General features: G+C 41.5%; 1 protein-coding gene across 1 annotated transcript; it reads right to left on the bottom strand.

Annotated features, from left to right (window-relative positions):
* Positions 1 to 345: 345 nt before the first annotated feature.
* adarb1a (adenosine deaminase RNA specific B1a) lies at positions 346 to 13239 on the bottom strand. The gene is made up of 10 exons (XM_062989303.1): positions 13125 to 13239; positions 12853 to 12912; positions 8135 to 9006; positions 5897 to 6011; positions 5097 to 5265; positions 3816 to 3967; positions 3327 to 3495; positions 2571 to 2752; positions 823 to 1001; positions 346 to 613 (listed from the first exon to the last, which is right to left on the bottom strand). The coding sequence occupies exons 1-10, from the start codon at positions 13237 to 13239 to the stop codon at positions 437 to 439; spliced, it is 2190 nt and encodes a 729-aa protein (XP_062845373.1). The 3' UTR covers positions 346 to 436.
* Between the last annotated feature and the right edge of the window lie 2745 nt (positions 13240 to 15984).

Raw genomic sequence — 15984 nt, 5'->3', positions numbered from 1 at the left:
GAGGAATAGATGGACTGCAGTCAGTAATTGTAGAACTACAAAATGCTTCTATATGGTAAGTAAAGCTGATAAAATGACAGTGAGTGTAGAAACAAGGAGGTGGTTAACTATGGCGAGAAGTAGGCGGTTCACCTTGGCTTTAAACCTTCGCCATAAACGAGCCAGTTACAAAGGAGCATTTTCGAAACCGACTACATTCTTATAGCCATGCATCCACATTCGCAAAACATGCAAGGTAAAATAAGGCACCCAGTCTGAACAAACGCTTACAATAAAACAGCAACATGTAATAACCAGGTTATAACAGTGCAGTAAGACTAAAGAGTCATAAGCTGCGAGTCGCTTATTAAAATTACTTTCAAATGCTGGTCTATAAAACAAAACCCCTTCCAGTCATGCTCTCGTTTTCATTCGCTGCCTGTTCCGGATCTCTCCGTCACTGTCTGAGGGAGAACTGGTCCTGCTCGATGGGTTTTTTGACCCAGGCGCCGAGTCCTGCTTTCTGGAAGGCCTGGATCAGAGTCTGCTTGGCTGTGTGATAATCGACCGCGCCCTGTTTGGCTTCGTGGTACAAACTGGGCGTCGTCAGTTTGATCCTCATAGTCTGGGAGAGCTGAGAGACAAAAACAGAGAAATATAGGAGAAAAGGGGACAAACTTGAGAATCATTCAGGATAAAGGGACTGCTGATGTGATTCCATTCCAACTGCTTCCATTTTCAACATCCTACCTGTCTAGTTGCTGTTGACGGGAACGCAGCGTATCGAAGCAGAATTGTGTACTAGATGTAACGTGTTTTATAAGGATTATATGGATGCCATACCTTGGCATGCAGACAGACCCAGCGGCTGTACAGGGCATGTTTGCAGAGGTGAGAAGGTCGGCCGAGGTCGTCTTTCCCTGTGGTGGCGTTTATGACTTCCAGTCCCTGATCTCCGAGTGTCCAGTTCACGCTAAAATTTGGAGCTTTACCAGGCTGCCGTGCCTCTGCATTACTGATACCTGCACCAATACAACGTTTAGTAAATAACTGCAGAACATGATGATGTTTATATTTATATATCTAGCTCTATCTAGGGCAGTGATAGCTCAGTGGTTAAGGTACTGGACTAGTAAAGAGAAGGTTGACGGTTCAAGCCTCGCCACCACCAAGTTGCCACTGTTGGGTCCCTTAACCCTCAATTGCTCATCGTGTTCAGCTCATCATGTAAGTCGCTTTGGATAAAAGCGTCTGCTAAATACTGAAAATGTAAATGTATCTATCTATCTATCTATCTATTTATTAATGTATCTATATATACAGTGGGGTCAAAAAGTATTTAGTCAGCCACTGATTGTGCAGGGTCTCCTACTTAGAAAGATGAGAGAGGTCTGTAATTTTCATCATAGGTACACTTCAACTATGAGAGACAAAATGACAAAAAAAAATCCAGGAAATCACATTGTAGGATTTTTAAAGAATTTATTTGTAAATTATGGTGGAAAATAAGTATTTGGTCAATAACAAACAAGCAAGATTTCTGGCTCTCACAGACCTGTAACTTCTTCTTTAAGAAGCTCTTCTGTCCTCCACTCGTTACCTGTATTAATGGCACCTGTTTGACCTCGTTATCTGTATAAAAGACACCTGTCCACAGCCTCAAACAGTCAGACTCCAAACTCAACCATGACTAAGACCAAAGAGCTGTCGAAGGACACCAGGAAGAAAATTGTAGACCTGCACCAGGCTGGGAAGAGTGAATCTACCATAGGCAAGCAGGTTGGTGTGAATAAATCAACTGTGGGAGCAATTGTAAGAAAATGGAAGACATACAAGACCATTGATAATCTCCCTTGGGGTCAAGATCTCATTACGTGGGGGCAAAATGATCATGAGAACGGTGAGCAAAAATCCCAGAACTACACGGAGGGACCTGATGAATGACCTGCAGAGAGCTGGGACCAAAGTAACAAAGGCTACCATCAGTAACACACTACGCCGAGAGGGACTCAAATCCTGCAGTGCCAGGCGTGTCCCCCTGCTTAAGCCAGTACATGTCCAGGCCCGTCTGAAGTTTGCCAGAGAGCATATGGATGATCCAGAAGATTACAGATCTCTCTCATCTTTCTAAGTAGGAGAACCTGCACAATCAGTGACTGACTAAATACTTTTTGACCCCACTGTGTGTGTATATATATATACAGTATATATATATATATATATATATACTGATCAGGCATAACATTATGACCACTGACAGGTGAAGTGAATAACACTGATTATCTCTTCATCTTTCACTATCACTTTTCCTGCAGCCGTCAGTATCTTATCAAAAGTGGTCCAAGGAAGGAACAGTGGTAAACCGGCAACAGGGTCATGGGCAGCCAAACGTTCCAGTTTGCATCAAGAGCATTTTTTGTAGTTTGTATTGATAGTGTTACTAAATGGTACCATGTTGTGACAGTAGTGAGGTATGGTTTAATTATAATGATAATGCAAAACTGCAAAGCTTATGCACAAGGCTAATCATATTTAAAATACCACTCTGCAGGTGAACTGGGTCAGTGGTGTTATGATGAGGTGGGCTTTACCGCTTAGCAGGGGTCTGTTGAGGGTAAACGATGATGGAAGCTCCTCCATCTCTGCGACACGCTGGTACATGGCCCTGGACAAGTGATCGGCGTGGTACAGACTGCCCAGGATTATACTGGAGAAATAAATGGGCTTCGAGAAATAGCTCATCAGGGAACCCTGCACACCTACTACATTCCACCTGTAGGGTAAAAAGGAGGTAGAGAAAACAAAAAGATATCATTTTTACATTTTCACAAATGTTTGTGTGTGTGAATGTTTGTGGTGTATTTGAGGACATTATTTTAATTGTATATTTGTGTGTGAGCAATCTTTCATATGCTATTATATTCAAGGAATACAATACAAACTGTGGACCAGTGTGTAACAGGTTTTCATCGTTTCTTCAGTTCTCTAATTATTACTTCCAGGTGTGATAGAATGTTCGGTAAAATTACATGCAAACACAACAGTACCATAAATCATAACAGCTTCAGTACTCATTTTTAGGTCTGTGTTCTGCCCATGTGATAACCTCAACTTGAATTTAAGAACTCACATTAAATATGCACAGCAGAACGACTGTGGTAGCACTAATCTGGCCATTTCTGTACTTGCTTCAATTATAATCCTAATCTCCTTGTAAATTAAGATGAATGTTCCATAGATTTAGTTAAATCGATTGGACTAAAGTACTGCTCTTTTTTAATCAAAATACACTTTTGTGTTCTAGTAATAATACAACTCGTGTCACTGCACTTGTGATGACGTAGTACCTGGCGATCTTGTCACTGCAAGACATGGTGAGCAGCCTTTCGCCCTGCAGGACTCCGTCCCACGTCTGGATGGTGTTGCTGGAGCGTACAGGAATTGTGCCCTCGCCGGATTCAATCTTGGTGCGCAGCTGCCCTCTGGCTTTTCTGTTTGGGTGTCTGTCCCCCTGATCTGCACCAAACAACAAGACATAATTTATGTGTAATGTCCAGGTGTTTCATCTCATCCACAACAGTCAACAGTATACCCTATTAGCATTGTTTTCTAAAATAGATTATATGATTTGAATAAAAAACTAAAAAAAAAACTCAGTTCAATAAAAATAAATGAACCAAGCTAAATTCAAAGCAAAATTTCCCAAGCAGTATGGTACTTACACTACCCCACTCGATAAACCTGTAGCACTCAACAGATTACAACTGCTCATCATGCAATAAAAGAAAAATAGTTTAATAGTTTAACAGTTTAACTGGAAATAAAAAGTCACACACCATCAATGGCGGCTTCATGTGGAGAGAAGATGCGGGCGTCGCCACATGGTGAGGTGCTGATGTACAGGTGGAACTGAACTCCATTCTTTAGCTGGTAGCCGTTCTGTTCACACCGCTGGAATATGGACTTCTCGTGGTCCTCGGGATTGTTACTGCACAAAACAAACACACATTTAGAAGACAATATCTTGTGAAAATAAGAATGCAGGGTTTAAGCACCGTCACCCATCAAACTATCGATCTCTCAATCTCTGCTTAACACAGTGCCAATGCTATAAAGCCATTTACACTCAAGAACAAATACACTTCACATTTCCAAACTTGATGTAAAAGGAAACATGGCAAAGCATTATAGCATTTAAAATACATCAGTGGACTCATTTTTGGACCTCATCACCACCTCTAAATTGTTATAATGACTACTGGGGCTCCATATTAATGCAAATGGTTTACATTAATCCAAACCAAAGTTGTCCAAAGCAGTATCAGTCATTCATCAAGGCTTAGTTTTATCGTGAGAGAACACTGGTTTTTACAAAAACAAAAAAGAATAAACAAATATCAAGAAGGTTATATTAGATGCGGGTGGCACAGTGGGTAGCACTGTGACCTCACAGCAAGAAGGTCCTGGGTTCGGTCCCCAGGCGGGGCGGTCCGGTCCGGGTCCTTTCTGTGTGGAGTTTGCATGTTCTCCCCGTGTCTGCGTGGGTTTCCTCCGGGAGCTCCGGTTTCCTCCCACAGTCCAAAAGCATGCAGTCAGGTTAACTGGAGACACTGAATTGCCCTATAGGAATGTGTGTGTGTGTGTGTGTGTGTGTATCTACCCTGCAATAAACTTGTGCCCCGTCCAGGGTGTTACTGTGTGCCTTGCGCCCATTGCAAAGCTGGGATAGGCTCCAGCCCCCCCCCCCCCCCCAGGTAATGCAGTTGGTATGGGTTATCTTATAGTGAGGTGTAAATGTACTAGTATTAATCTGTACTCACAAATGTATGTGCTTTACATCTGTGACCTTTAAAAAAAGGAGCCCCACATGTTCCAGTGAAAAATGTTTATACATACTTGAGTAGGTCAAATTTTTGAACGCTTAAGTTGTAACTGTATTTAACTACTTGAACATTATGCTATTGTTAATTGTGTATTAATTCCTTCAATGTAGAATTTAAGAGCTGTTGATTCCTTAAATCAGATCTTATCTTATCTTATTATCTGTCAACATCAAAGATAAAGAGTTAAACATCTACAAAACACCCTCACAAAATGTGTCCTATTCTTTTACCCACCTGAGGAAATACTCCAGCTGACTGTATAGATATCTGATTAGTGAACGTCGTGCAATGATCTCAGCATGACAGTCATTTAGTGCCAGGCCTCGATCACTCATGTATTCACCGTTTATGCATTTGGTGCCTGTGGAAACGCAGATCACCTGCGCGTCCTTCACATCAGTCCCTGAAAATAAGAAATATTGCTGAAAACTACATTTTTATTGTATATTTTTAAAGTGCAGTCCAAATGTTAATCATCAGTATGTATGAGACTTAAGAAGCAATAAGTATAAGAAGCAATTTAAGAGTTAAAGATTGGGGTTTACATTGTCTCAAATACATACTAAGGGGTTAATGTATTTAAAAGAATAAACAAAGTGAATACAAGAACAGCTTTAAGACGTCTTTTTATAATATTAGTCGTTTTTTAAATGAGCTTGCTGCAGCATTGTGCTTATTTTTAGCCGATTTACCGATTAGCAAACTGTCTTCAATTCCATAAGGTCACGTGAGTCTCTCTGATTGACAAAAAAGGAGAAAATGTATGAAGGATTTTGAATTTGTAATTCTCTTTCACAACCACTGGAATACAAAGGACACAAGGCAGAAATGCCCTGGACAGGACGCCAATCCATCAAAGGACTTCAGTGTTTCAAGTGTTCGCTATGGCTCTGTTCACGTTGCTTAATGAAGTTTTTTCACCTTGCCCCTGACCGTGTGTCCTGTAAGAACCTTCACTTTTAAAGCTAGACGTTAGAATCTGTGGCACATTGTCACATTTGCATATTTTAATCTCCATGTGGGCACATCAGTACCTGTAGTCATAACGACACCAGCAAGTACTTTCCGTCGTGCATGAGGCGAAGTGAAGTTATCCGTCAGCTCGCTGAACTTCTCGAACACCAGTCGAGACACGGCGTCTGCCAGGACCTGGCATCGGATGAAAAAACACACAGACAGACACACTTGCCTTTTTAAAACCTTGGCATTCTTTAATACAGTAAAAATTTATTACATTTGCTTATAATAATTACCAAAGAATGATGAACCAATTTTATCTGAATGCAGGTCCTGTGTAAAGCTGTACTCATACTAAGCTTAAAGTAAATCTAAACCTTGCACTGCATCATAGTGGATCAGTGACAGGTTGGTTATCAAATAGTAACGCAATGCCTTTAAACTCTACCACAACACTTTAAAATATCACTGCACCCTGGATCACACTAAACTTTTGTACTTTAAAAGTTTCATCTCATCTGTTTACATATCAGTATTTGCAAATTTGCACATGGCAGTACTGCACTAATCACACCAGCACAACAATAATGTATGTATTGTATATTATCCATTATACTTATATACTCTCTTCTATTTATTATCATTCATTTAGCCCTTGTAGTTAATTGATTTAGCCACTGTAGTCACCTTGTAATTATATAGTAGCCTATACACTGCACAACCATTACCTGTTTACTGTTTTTAATATATGCACCTTCATTTTTTACTTATCTGGTCACTACTGCACTTTATACTGTATTATATATATATAAATAATCTCTATCTTGCACTTCTGGTTAGATGCTCCTGCATTTTGTTGGCTTTGAACTTGCACAATGACAAAGTTTAATCTAATCTAATCTAATCTTAAATCCCCTGGTTGGCAGAGAAGTACAGAGAAAATTGTCTTTATTTAATATTAAAATTATTATTATTATTAATTATTATCCCTTATAAATATTGATATTAAAAAAGGGTTTTTAATGCCAGATATTTTACCTCTCCCCTCAAACCATGTGCAAAAGAACCAAGAGAACAACATTGTTTTAGTAATTCAGGTCAAGCCCTGACTTATCTCCCAATAATTATTTTCTAGCATAAACTGTATTCCCCAGACTTCCCTGATAAATGACTTTCTTCTCCAGTGTTCATAATTCATAGAGACATAGTGACCTCAGTGGTCAAGTGTTCTCTGGCTTTTTCTTTACAGTTAAATAGTTGAATGTGATTACTCCACTTTACATCCAAAGTCTAAATACTGGTTTGAAGGATGTCAGCCACAAACATTTATTTATTTATTTATTTGTTTTACGCCCTGCTTACACCATGATTATATTCGAGGCAGGAAGGTACATGATTCTCATGTCAGCCCATCACCCTTGCCAAGTGCTGCTCTTTTATGGGCCGCTCAGGTGGCGCAGTGATAAAACACTGAGCTGGGATTTCGAATACATTACATTTACATTTTCAGCATTTAGCAGACGCTTTTATCCAAAGCGACTTACACAATGAGCTGAACACGATGAGCAATTGAGGGTTAAGGGCCTTGCTCAGGGACCCAACAGTGGCAACTTGGTGGTGGCGGGGCTTGAACCGGCAACCTTCTGTTTACTAGTCCAGTACCTTAACCACTGAGCTATCTCTGGCCCATTGAATACATTGTATTGAATCTCAGCTCTGCCATCCGGCTGGGCTGGGAGGCCACATGAACAACGACTGTTGTTTATATGGTGGGTAAGCCATTCCTCATAACTGGCTGATTGATGGCACCTGCACAGAGTTGGGAAATAATGCTGATCAGGGTGTGGCTCTCCGCGCACAAGGCTGATCCGCATATGAACTCGCCTCGTGCAGGTGAAAAGAGGCAGTCGGTACTGCCCACGTGTTGGATTTTTTAGTATAGGCAGGAAATGTAACAGTGATGCATTTTCTGTTTCTAAATATTATGATTCTGTTTCTTTAAGCTTCTTTCATAGGTAAAACAAAGGAATTATGCAAGTCAAATTATAAGGTATGTAAATAAAAAACGAAAAGCTTGAGGGTTTAATGTCTGACTTGCTTTCAAAGCCGCCTTAGGTTTTGATTTAATTAATATCAAGTTAATGAAGATTGGCACAGGCTTTGTGCAGATTAATGTCAGATCAACAAAACCACTGATGCAAAAAATGAATTGATTATATTAAAAGTCTGGAGGACAACATTTATTCAACAAAATAAATAGTATAGACTGCTAGGAATGTCAGCTGGGTTTGTACGTTGTATGTGTTTTTCTTTACCTGCGGTAGGTGTAACTGCAGCCCGTCTCTTGGTATTGGCTGTTTGGATGGCGTCTGATCTAGCTGCATGTTGAAGAGGCCTGAAAGTGCAGCCTGAGCAGCACGTGACTTCGCCAGCTTCTTATTCCGTCCTGAGCCCTGAAAAACCTGCGAGTCCACGGTTACAGACATCACAAAATTCTTCGCGTGGCTCTCTCCGGTTTCGGCAACAAACTCGTACTTGAGGCCAGGCCGGAGTTCGTTCAGGATCATTACTGCGTTCTTGCCGTGGCTCATGTGGCTCTGCTGCGACACTAAAACCGGCATCAGGGGCTCATTCGGGGGGCGTCGTTGACCGTTGGTGCTAGGGCAGCGGGGCGTCTCAAATCCGTTAAACAGGACGTCCGGGAAGTCGGCTTGATCTGAGGTGAAGTCGGTGTCTGTGCTGAGTGTGCGACCCATGGCCACGTGAGCCTCTGAGGCATTGGGAAACTGAACGAAGGAACGCAGCGCCATCTCCGCAGCGTTTAGCTTGGCCTTTTTTTTGGTGGGCCCGATGCCCTCGAAACGCTGTCCGTTGACCTCCACGCTCATGGAGAAGACGGGAGCGTGAACGGGCCCCGACTGCGACAGAAGCTTGTACTGTAGGCCAGGTTTGATCTCGTTCAGCTGCATCAGCGCGTTTTTGGGCGACACCTGACTCGCTGCTTTTTTGCGCCTCTTGGGACGGAATTTGGAGTTGGCATGACCTCGATTGCCCTCCTCCAACGGGCGCTTACGGTTTGAGCCCCTCGGCAGGCTCCCATTAGCTGTTTGTAACCCCGTCCCCGGTCCTGTCTTGGCTGAGCGGTTGTCCAGATTGCAGTTCTCTTTAATGTCAGTGCTGCATGAACCTGCGATGCCCAGAGAGAGTAACTTACAACGCCTTCAATGCAGGATCTTGTAAATGCAAAATTTAGAGATGAGTTCACCTCTGCTTTGTAACCAGTTCAAGTTGATGTGAGTTCTTTTAAAAAATGTTCAATAAATCTTATCACCCATTTTGGAGGGTTGTATTTATCCCTGTTACTGAATAGTATTTACGCAGCAGTAAAAAAATATTACTAGTCTATGAGTAGCTGTAAGATGTGAATTTAATTTCAGCCAATTTGCACAAAATGCTATGAATAGAAAATAATAATAACAATTTTGTAATTATGTAATTATTCTTTTGTTAGTGGTATTATATTGTTGTTAAATGGAAATCAACATACAGACCCAATTTACGATTTACGATACAGAAAGTTAAATTTGTGGCTAAATCCCAAATGCCATTTTGTTTAGTGGGAAGAAGTATTTAGGTCAATATTTTAAGAGAACTAAACAGTGTTTCATGTGGTTTCAGATCTTTGTGATTCATGTTTGCACAATTATACCTCTTATTAGACAAATCCAGTATCCAGATGAAACACAAAAGCACTTTATGTTGTCATGTCATGTTTTTAAATGATGTGATGTAGAGCTGGACGGTATGACGGTACATTCGTCTTTGATTCCTCATACCGTATGGATTTTTCACAGTTAAATTTCAGCTGTAGGCTTCAGCAGACAGCAAATCATATAATATTCCTCTATACACAGTCGAGAAAGACACTTTCAGAGCAATAATTAAAACGGTGGGTTCCGGGTATGTCTTACAGGGTGAAAATACTTCAGGTCAGTTGCTAAACCGACGTTATAAGCAAACTGGAGGCAGAGAAGTATCAAAGTCGTCCACTTCTCTACAACAGACCTGTGGTCAGGTTGTACAGTGGAGTTTGCAAACGTCGTTTTATTTGTTAAAGGGAGAACTAAGTGTAATTGTACTGTACAATACTTAAATATGAAATTTAAAAATTAAAATATGTTTGTATTTATTGCAACTGTTTCACGCGTACTAATCCCATCATATATTGTGTCATTTTGTGGGGCCAAGCAAAGCTTATAGTACTCTGGGTGGCTCGGTGGGTAGCACTGTCGCCTCCCAGCAAGAAGGTCCTGGGTTTGATCCCCAGGTGGAGCGGTCCGGGTCCTTTCTGTGCGGAGTTTGCATGTTCTCCCCGTGTCTGCGTGGGTTTTCCTCCCACAGTCTAAAAACATGCATTCAGGTTAATTGGAGACACTGAATTGCCCTATGAATGGGTGTGTGTGTGTGTCTGCCCCGCGATGGACTGGCGTCCCGTCCAGGGTGTTACTGTGTGCCTTGTGCACATTGAAAAGCTGGAGTAGGCTAAAGCGACCCTAATTGGATAAGCGGTTAAGAAAATGAATGAATGAATGAATATATTCTATGTACTTATGACAGTAGAATAAGCCACAGACATAAAAAGTCCCTGTCACACAATAAAAAACATACCGAGATATACCGCGAATCTTAAAAAAATTTTTTGATCATACCGCCCAGCCCTAATGTGTTTTAATTACAGCTTGGCTGAATAGTGTGCATTAACTACTAAAGGAACAAAACAAGTGTGGATATTGACTAAGCATGTTTGAGTTTTGAATGTCTTCAAAACCCAGTTTTAAAGAAACCCACATCAACTCTAGTTAGCAACGTTAAGTAGGGATGTAACGATACACTCTACCCACGATGCGATGCGATTCACGATACTGGGTTCACGATACGATTTTTTCCCCGATTTTTTTGAACTGAAATTGAAGACAAATTATGCCACAGTTTCCTTTCATTATTTTTCTTAAAAAAGAAAAGAATATACTGTATTTGTGGTTATCTTTTATTTATCTAAATAATAAATGCCCAGTATTTCTGAGGTAGGTACAAACTACGCAAAACAATTTTGAATTAAGACCAATTGGCAACCAGGAGTATAGCGCCAGTGACGTTCAACAAGGCGAGGTGTATAGCGCCAGTGCTCTCTGCTGTTTAAAGTGAATATCGATTCATTTTACATGTCCAATCGATTTGAATCGTGGAATTTTCGGTTCTCGATTATTAACTGTATTGTGGTGAATCGTTACATCCCTAACGTTAAGTGTAAATTCTCATTTATAACATCCTGCAGCAAAAGCTCGTTAGCTTACTCTTTTTGGTGCACAAGGACGAAAGTTAAAAAGAACAATAGGAGAGCAAGGAGAATAAGGAAGACACACAACTAAGTCATTATGAAGGTCAGGCGCCTGTCTGAACCAGCAATTCAGTTAGGCATAAACAATAAAGTAACATAAACAATCATCCCTCTCTGACATGCTGTGATAATCAAGTGCTGATGAATGCTCGACACATTTCTGATCCAGTGTTTTATATCAAAACATTCAGTGTGTAGTAATTACCTGTAATTCAATATAATACAGTTATATTAAAGCACATTTATTTACAAAGGCAAGGGAGAGAAGCAGGTGATGAGAAGGAATTAACACAATTACAGAACTAGAAACACAAAGCATGAGGTGGCGCAGAGGTAAAACACACTAGCACACCAGAGCTGACATTTCGAACTCGTCGGTTCGAGACTCAGCTCTGCCATCCGGCTGGGCTGGGCGGCTACATGAACAACTTGTGGCTTGTTGTTCATAGAGTAGGATAAGCCTGATGGACACGGATTACAGCGAATTACGACCTCTGCTGGCTGGAGTCGTAGGAACGGTGCGATCAGGTTGTGCAAAGCTGATCCGCATATGAACTCGCATCATGAGGGTGGAAAGATGCACTCGGCTACTGCACCCGTGTCGGAGGGGGCGTGAGGAAGCATAATGCAATTGGGTAAAAATTGGACGCTAATTTACTTTGTTGGTGATGTGATGTATCTTGGTCCCACAGAGCCACGAGAGTATTACTGTACAGTTGATTATAAGGTTATGAGGACAGAGCACATACGGGCAACTGAGCAAGCTAGTCAGCTAATGTTAGTTCAGTGGATAAAAGACAAGTCCATGTTAATAGAAACGTCTGGCAGTTCTATTTAACACGTCTAGTGAAAGGATTATTCAGGGATGCAAAGATCAGGATTTTTATGGACAAAGCTTATAAAAAACTAGCATGTAGTTACTTGAAAGACGACTTGGATTAGTCGTATCCAATTACCCTGTGTTACACTTCACCTCTACCGATACAACCCTCCACTGCTGACGTGACTCCGACACGTGAGCAGTACCGACTGCATCTTTTCACCTGCACGAAACGAGTTCATATGCAGATCAGCCTTGTGCACGGAGAGCCACACCCTGATCGGCATTATTCCCCAACTCTGCCAGCAGAGGTCGTAATTGCACCAGTTATGAGGAACCCTGGTCCGGCTCATCCCACCCTGAACAACAGCCAATCGTTGTTCATGTGGCTGCCCAGCCCAGCCGGATTGCAGAGCCGAAGATTCCATACGATGTATCAGAGATCCCAGCTCTGGTGTGCTAGCGTATTTTACCGCTGCGCCACCTGAGCGGCACGGAACATATTCAAATAAGATAAAGTGCTAAATTGAATGCAAGATGCTCCACATTGGAGCCTTTTACTGCCGACTGCACTCTTAGTTGCTGACGATTCTAAGCGTGGCTAATTAAAATCCTTTATGTTTATGTACTGCAGGGTAAAATAACACTATACATGCTATACAAAGCCATTATCATTTTAAAGCTTTTAAGCTAACCTCATTCAGCCTGCTGCTTAACATTTTGAGCACTCAGCACACAATACATCATACAACGTGTTAACCTTTGACATGCTTCGTACAGACGCTCTAAACAAGACAGAGGTGTGAAAGACTTACTCATTATGTCCTCCTCATCCACAATCACACCAAGAACTGACTGTAAATCTTTAACACGACCTGAAAACACAGAGACACGCTCTAAATATGGAACATAAACATCAAAGCACTACTGCTTAATGTACTAAAATTACAACTGTAAAATAGTACAAGAGTTTGTAATAGGATTCTTAACACATAACTCTATATTATAACTTACATTTTGATTATGCTATAATTAAGTGTCAAACACACACACACACACACACACACACACACGCACATACACTTACACCAACCGGTGGTACCTTTGCGTTCGGATCGTTTTTTGCGCTTGCGTTTGTACCTCCTGCGAATCATACAGTGATATAACGCAGCCATGCTCCAGCACGACTTTGGAAGACTCATGAGTAATATCAGCTATTCACATATACACCCCATCCCACACCAACACCCTCTTACCCTCCCTTTCACTCATGAGACAAAGGAGAGAGAGAAACAGAATAAAAACATAATTAGGTAGAGGGAGAGAGTTGTGATGTAGGGCTGAATGATATGATGGTGTTTCCTATCTGATGATTAAAGAGTGTTTACTGGTACCATTAATATTGCGATATAGACAGATTATTACAGCTGTATTGAGCCTTAAATCAACAGGTAAATTGTGAAGTTCATATTTGCTGTAGTGTTTTTTTTATTACAAAAACAACACCTACAACTGCACAGTCACCTTCCAAGCAGACACCTTGAATTCTCAGTCAGATTTGCCAGATATGAGCGAACAGGCACCTCACCAACCATAGTCTGAGATTTGCCTCCCAAGACCATCATAGACCCCCTGTTACACCTGTTCTCTGTGACGAGAACAGGTTGCCAATAGCGGACATGCCAATTCTGGTGTTCTCTAGCGAACGTTAAATGAGCACTGTCCCATTAGACAAGTCCCATTAGAGAATGTCGGGCACTTACGCCAGCCTCTAGGAGTCCGTTTCTAACAGCCTGGTCAGAAACATGCACACCAGTAGCCCGCTGGAGGTCATATTCGCTCAATGGGCTCCTGACCATGCAAACTACTTAACTTTTTGTAGAGCCTTCCAAGCAGACACCTTGAATTCTCAGTCAGATTTGCCAGATATAAAGAATAAATAACCCCAAACAGGGGTAAACTGTGAGCGAACAGGCACCTCACCAACCATAGGCTGAGATTTGCCTCCCAAGACAATCATAGACCCCCCTGCCAAACCTATTCTCTGTGACGAGAACAGGTTGCCAATAGCAGACATCTCCTTGTTCCTCAGCCTTTGTCCCGTTTTTCGGATACAGGGTCGGCATTTCTGGCTTCTTCCCGTTAGGGGTCGCCGGCGGGATTTGGCACAGTTTTTTTTTTAATGCCGGATGCCCTTCCTGACACAACCCTCCCTATTTATCCGGGCTTGGGACCGGCACTACAATGCACTGATTTGTGCATCTAGCGGCTAGGTATGTATAGGACAATTCAGTGTTTTGTCAAAGCAGACATGCCAATTAATTTTGAACAATTGTGTCTGTTAGACTGCGAACCAGGTCGACAGCACAGCTGAGATGAAACTGGAGATCACAGTGGTGAGAAACTAGCACATTAGATTACTGCGCTGCCCGAGAGCTCTTTATTTTCTACATTTAACATTGAACGAATTACATGTGTGTACAATATGTTACATTTAGCAAATAAACTATATTTTGTATGAAATGTGCACTGTGTTAATGTCTCTTAAAGACAGAAAATTAACAAAACAAGTAATCTGATCAGGGGTGAGTAAACTTAACACTTTACAACAGCCATAATAGAAAATTCAGGTCAAGTATTAAGACCTCTGTTATTCACAGCGATCTGGCGCCGCCTAGCGGACATCAATAGCAACTCCAGGCGTCTACACGTTCTCTGTGTACGAGTACAAGAATTAATAAATAAATACATTTACATTTACATTTTCAGCATTTAGCAGACGCTCATATCCAGAGCGACTTACAGAAGTGCTTGCAAAGTGAACATTTCATTTCTCAAGTTTAGGTAAACAACAGTCGAAGAACACAAATCTGCTAAAACCTGTTAGAACCAAAGTGTTGGTGTTTTTTTGGGGGGGTTTTTTTTTTTTTTTTTTTGGAAATGGAAAAGGATGGAACAAGATGTTAGTAAATAAGTACAAGTCAGCTTAAGTGCTTAGTAAAAAGGTGGGTTTTTAATCGCTTTTTAAAGACAGCAAGAGACTGTTGTTCGGACAGACAGAGGAAGTTCATTCCACCACTTGGGCGCTAGAACAGAGAAGAGCCTTGATGCTTGTCTTCCTTTAGTCCTGGATGGAGGCTCGAGTCGAGCGAGACTGGTGGCTCGGAGGTTGCGTGGTACAGAGCGGGGTTTGATTAGACCACGAAGGTAGCTTGGGGCTGGTCCATTTTTGGCTTTGTAGGCGAGCATCAGTGTTTTAAACTGAATGTGTGCAGCTACAGGACGCCAGTGAAGAGAACGCAGCAGTGGGGTGATGTGGCAGAGTTTGGGCTGGTTAAAAACCAGACGGGCAGCTGCATTTTGAATGTAAATAAATACATTTCCCATCATAACAGGGCACCATCATTTATTTTATTAGTTATTAGCTTCATAAGACAAGTAAGTGCTGAACATTTTCTGCTGTAGTGCATTTATTTATTCACTTATTTGTATTAACATCATATTCTGGGTCAGAATCAAATAGGACAAGATGCCAAACACTCAACCTTTCATGTACTCGGATGTACCTAGGGGTTATTATACGATTATTATATAACTGCCTTATTGTGATTATTTAAGCATTAAAGAACCTCAACCCTTCCAGACAGGGATCTAGCAGTCTAATATAGTGTAGTAACATAGTCTGAGCCCACCATGACCCTGATCAGGAAGGAGCGGTGGTAAAGCACTCACTCACTCACTTTCTTAACCGCTTATCCAATTAGGGTCGCTTGTGCTGGAGCCTATCCCAGCTTTTTCAATGGGCGCAAGGGACACAGTAACACCCTGGACGGGGCACCAGTCCATCGCAGGGCACACACACACCCATTCACCTATAGGGCAATTCAGTGTCTCCAATGAACCTGACTGCATGTTTTTGGACTGTGGGAGGAAACCGGACACGCAGA

Source organism: Trichomycterus rosablanca, chromosome 27 (assembly GCF_030014385.1).
Source record: "Trichomycterus rosablanca isolate fTriRos1 chromosome 27, fTriRos1.hap1, whole genome shotgun sequence".
In the NCBI taxonomy this organism is placed as follows: domain Eukaryota; kingdom Metazoa; phylum Chordata; class Actinopteri; order Siluriformes; family Trichomycteridae; genus Trichomycterus; species Trichomycterus rosablanca.
This window is presented reverse-complemented; position numbering and strand designations above follow the sequence as displayed.

What these genes read in the sequence shown, in the direction of transcription:
- adarb1a (XM_062989303.1), bottom strand. Translation starts at nt 13,239, where the DNA reads ATGAGTCTTCCAAAGTCGTGCTGGAGCATGGCTGCGTTATATCACTGT. An exon ending in CAACAGACCCCTGCTAAGCG is followed by an intron (nt 1,002 to 2,570) that starts GTAAAGCCCACC and finishes GTATTGGTGCAG; the next exon opens with GTATCAGTAATGCAGAGGCA. An exon ending in GGGTCTGTCTGCATGCCAAG is followed by an intron (nt 614 to 822) that starts GTATGGCATCCA and finishes TTTGTCTCTCAG; the next exon opens with CTCTCCCAGACTATGAGGAT.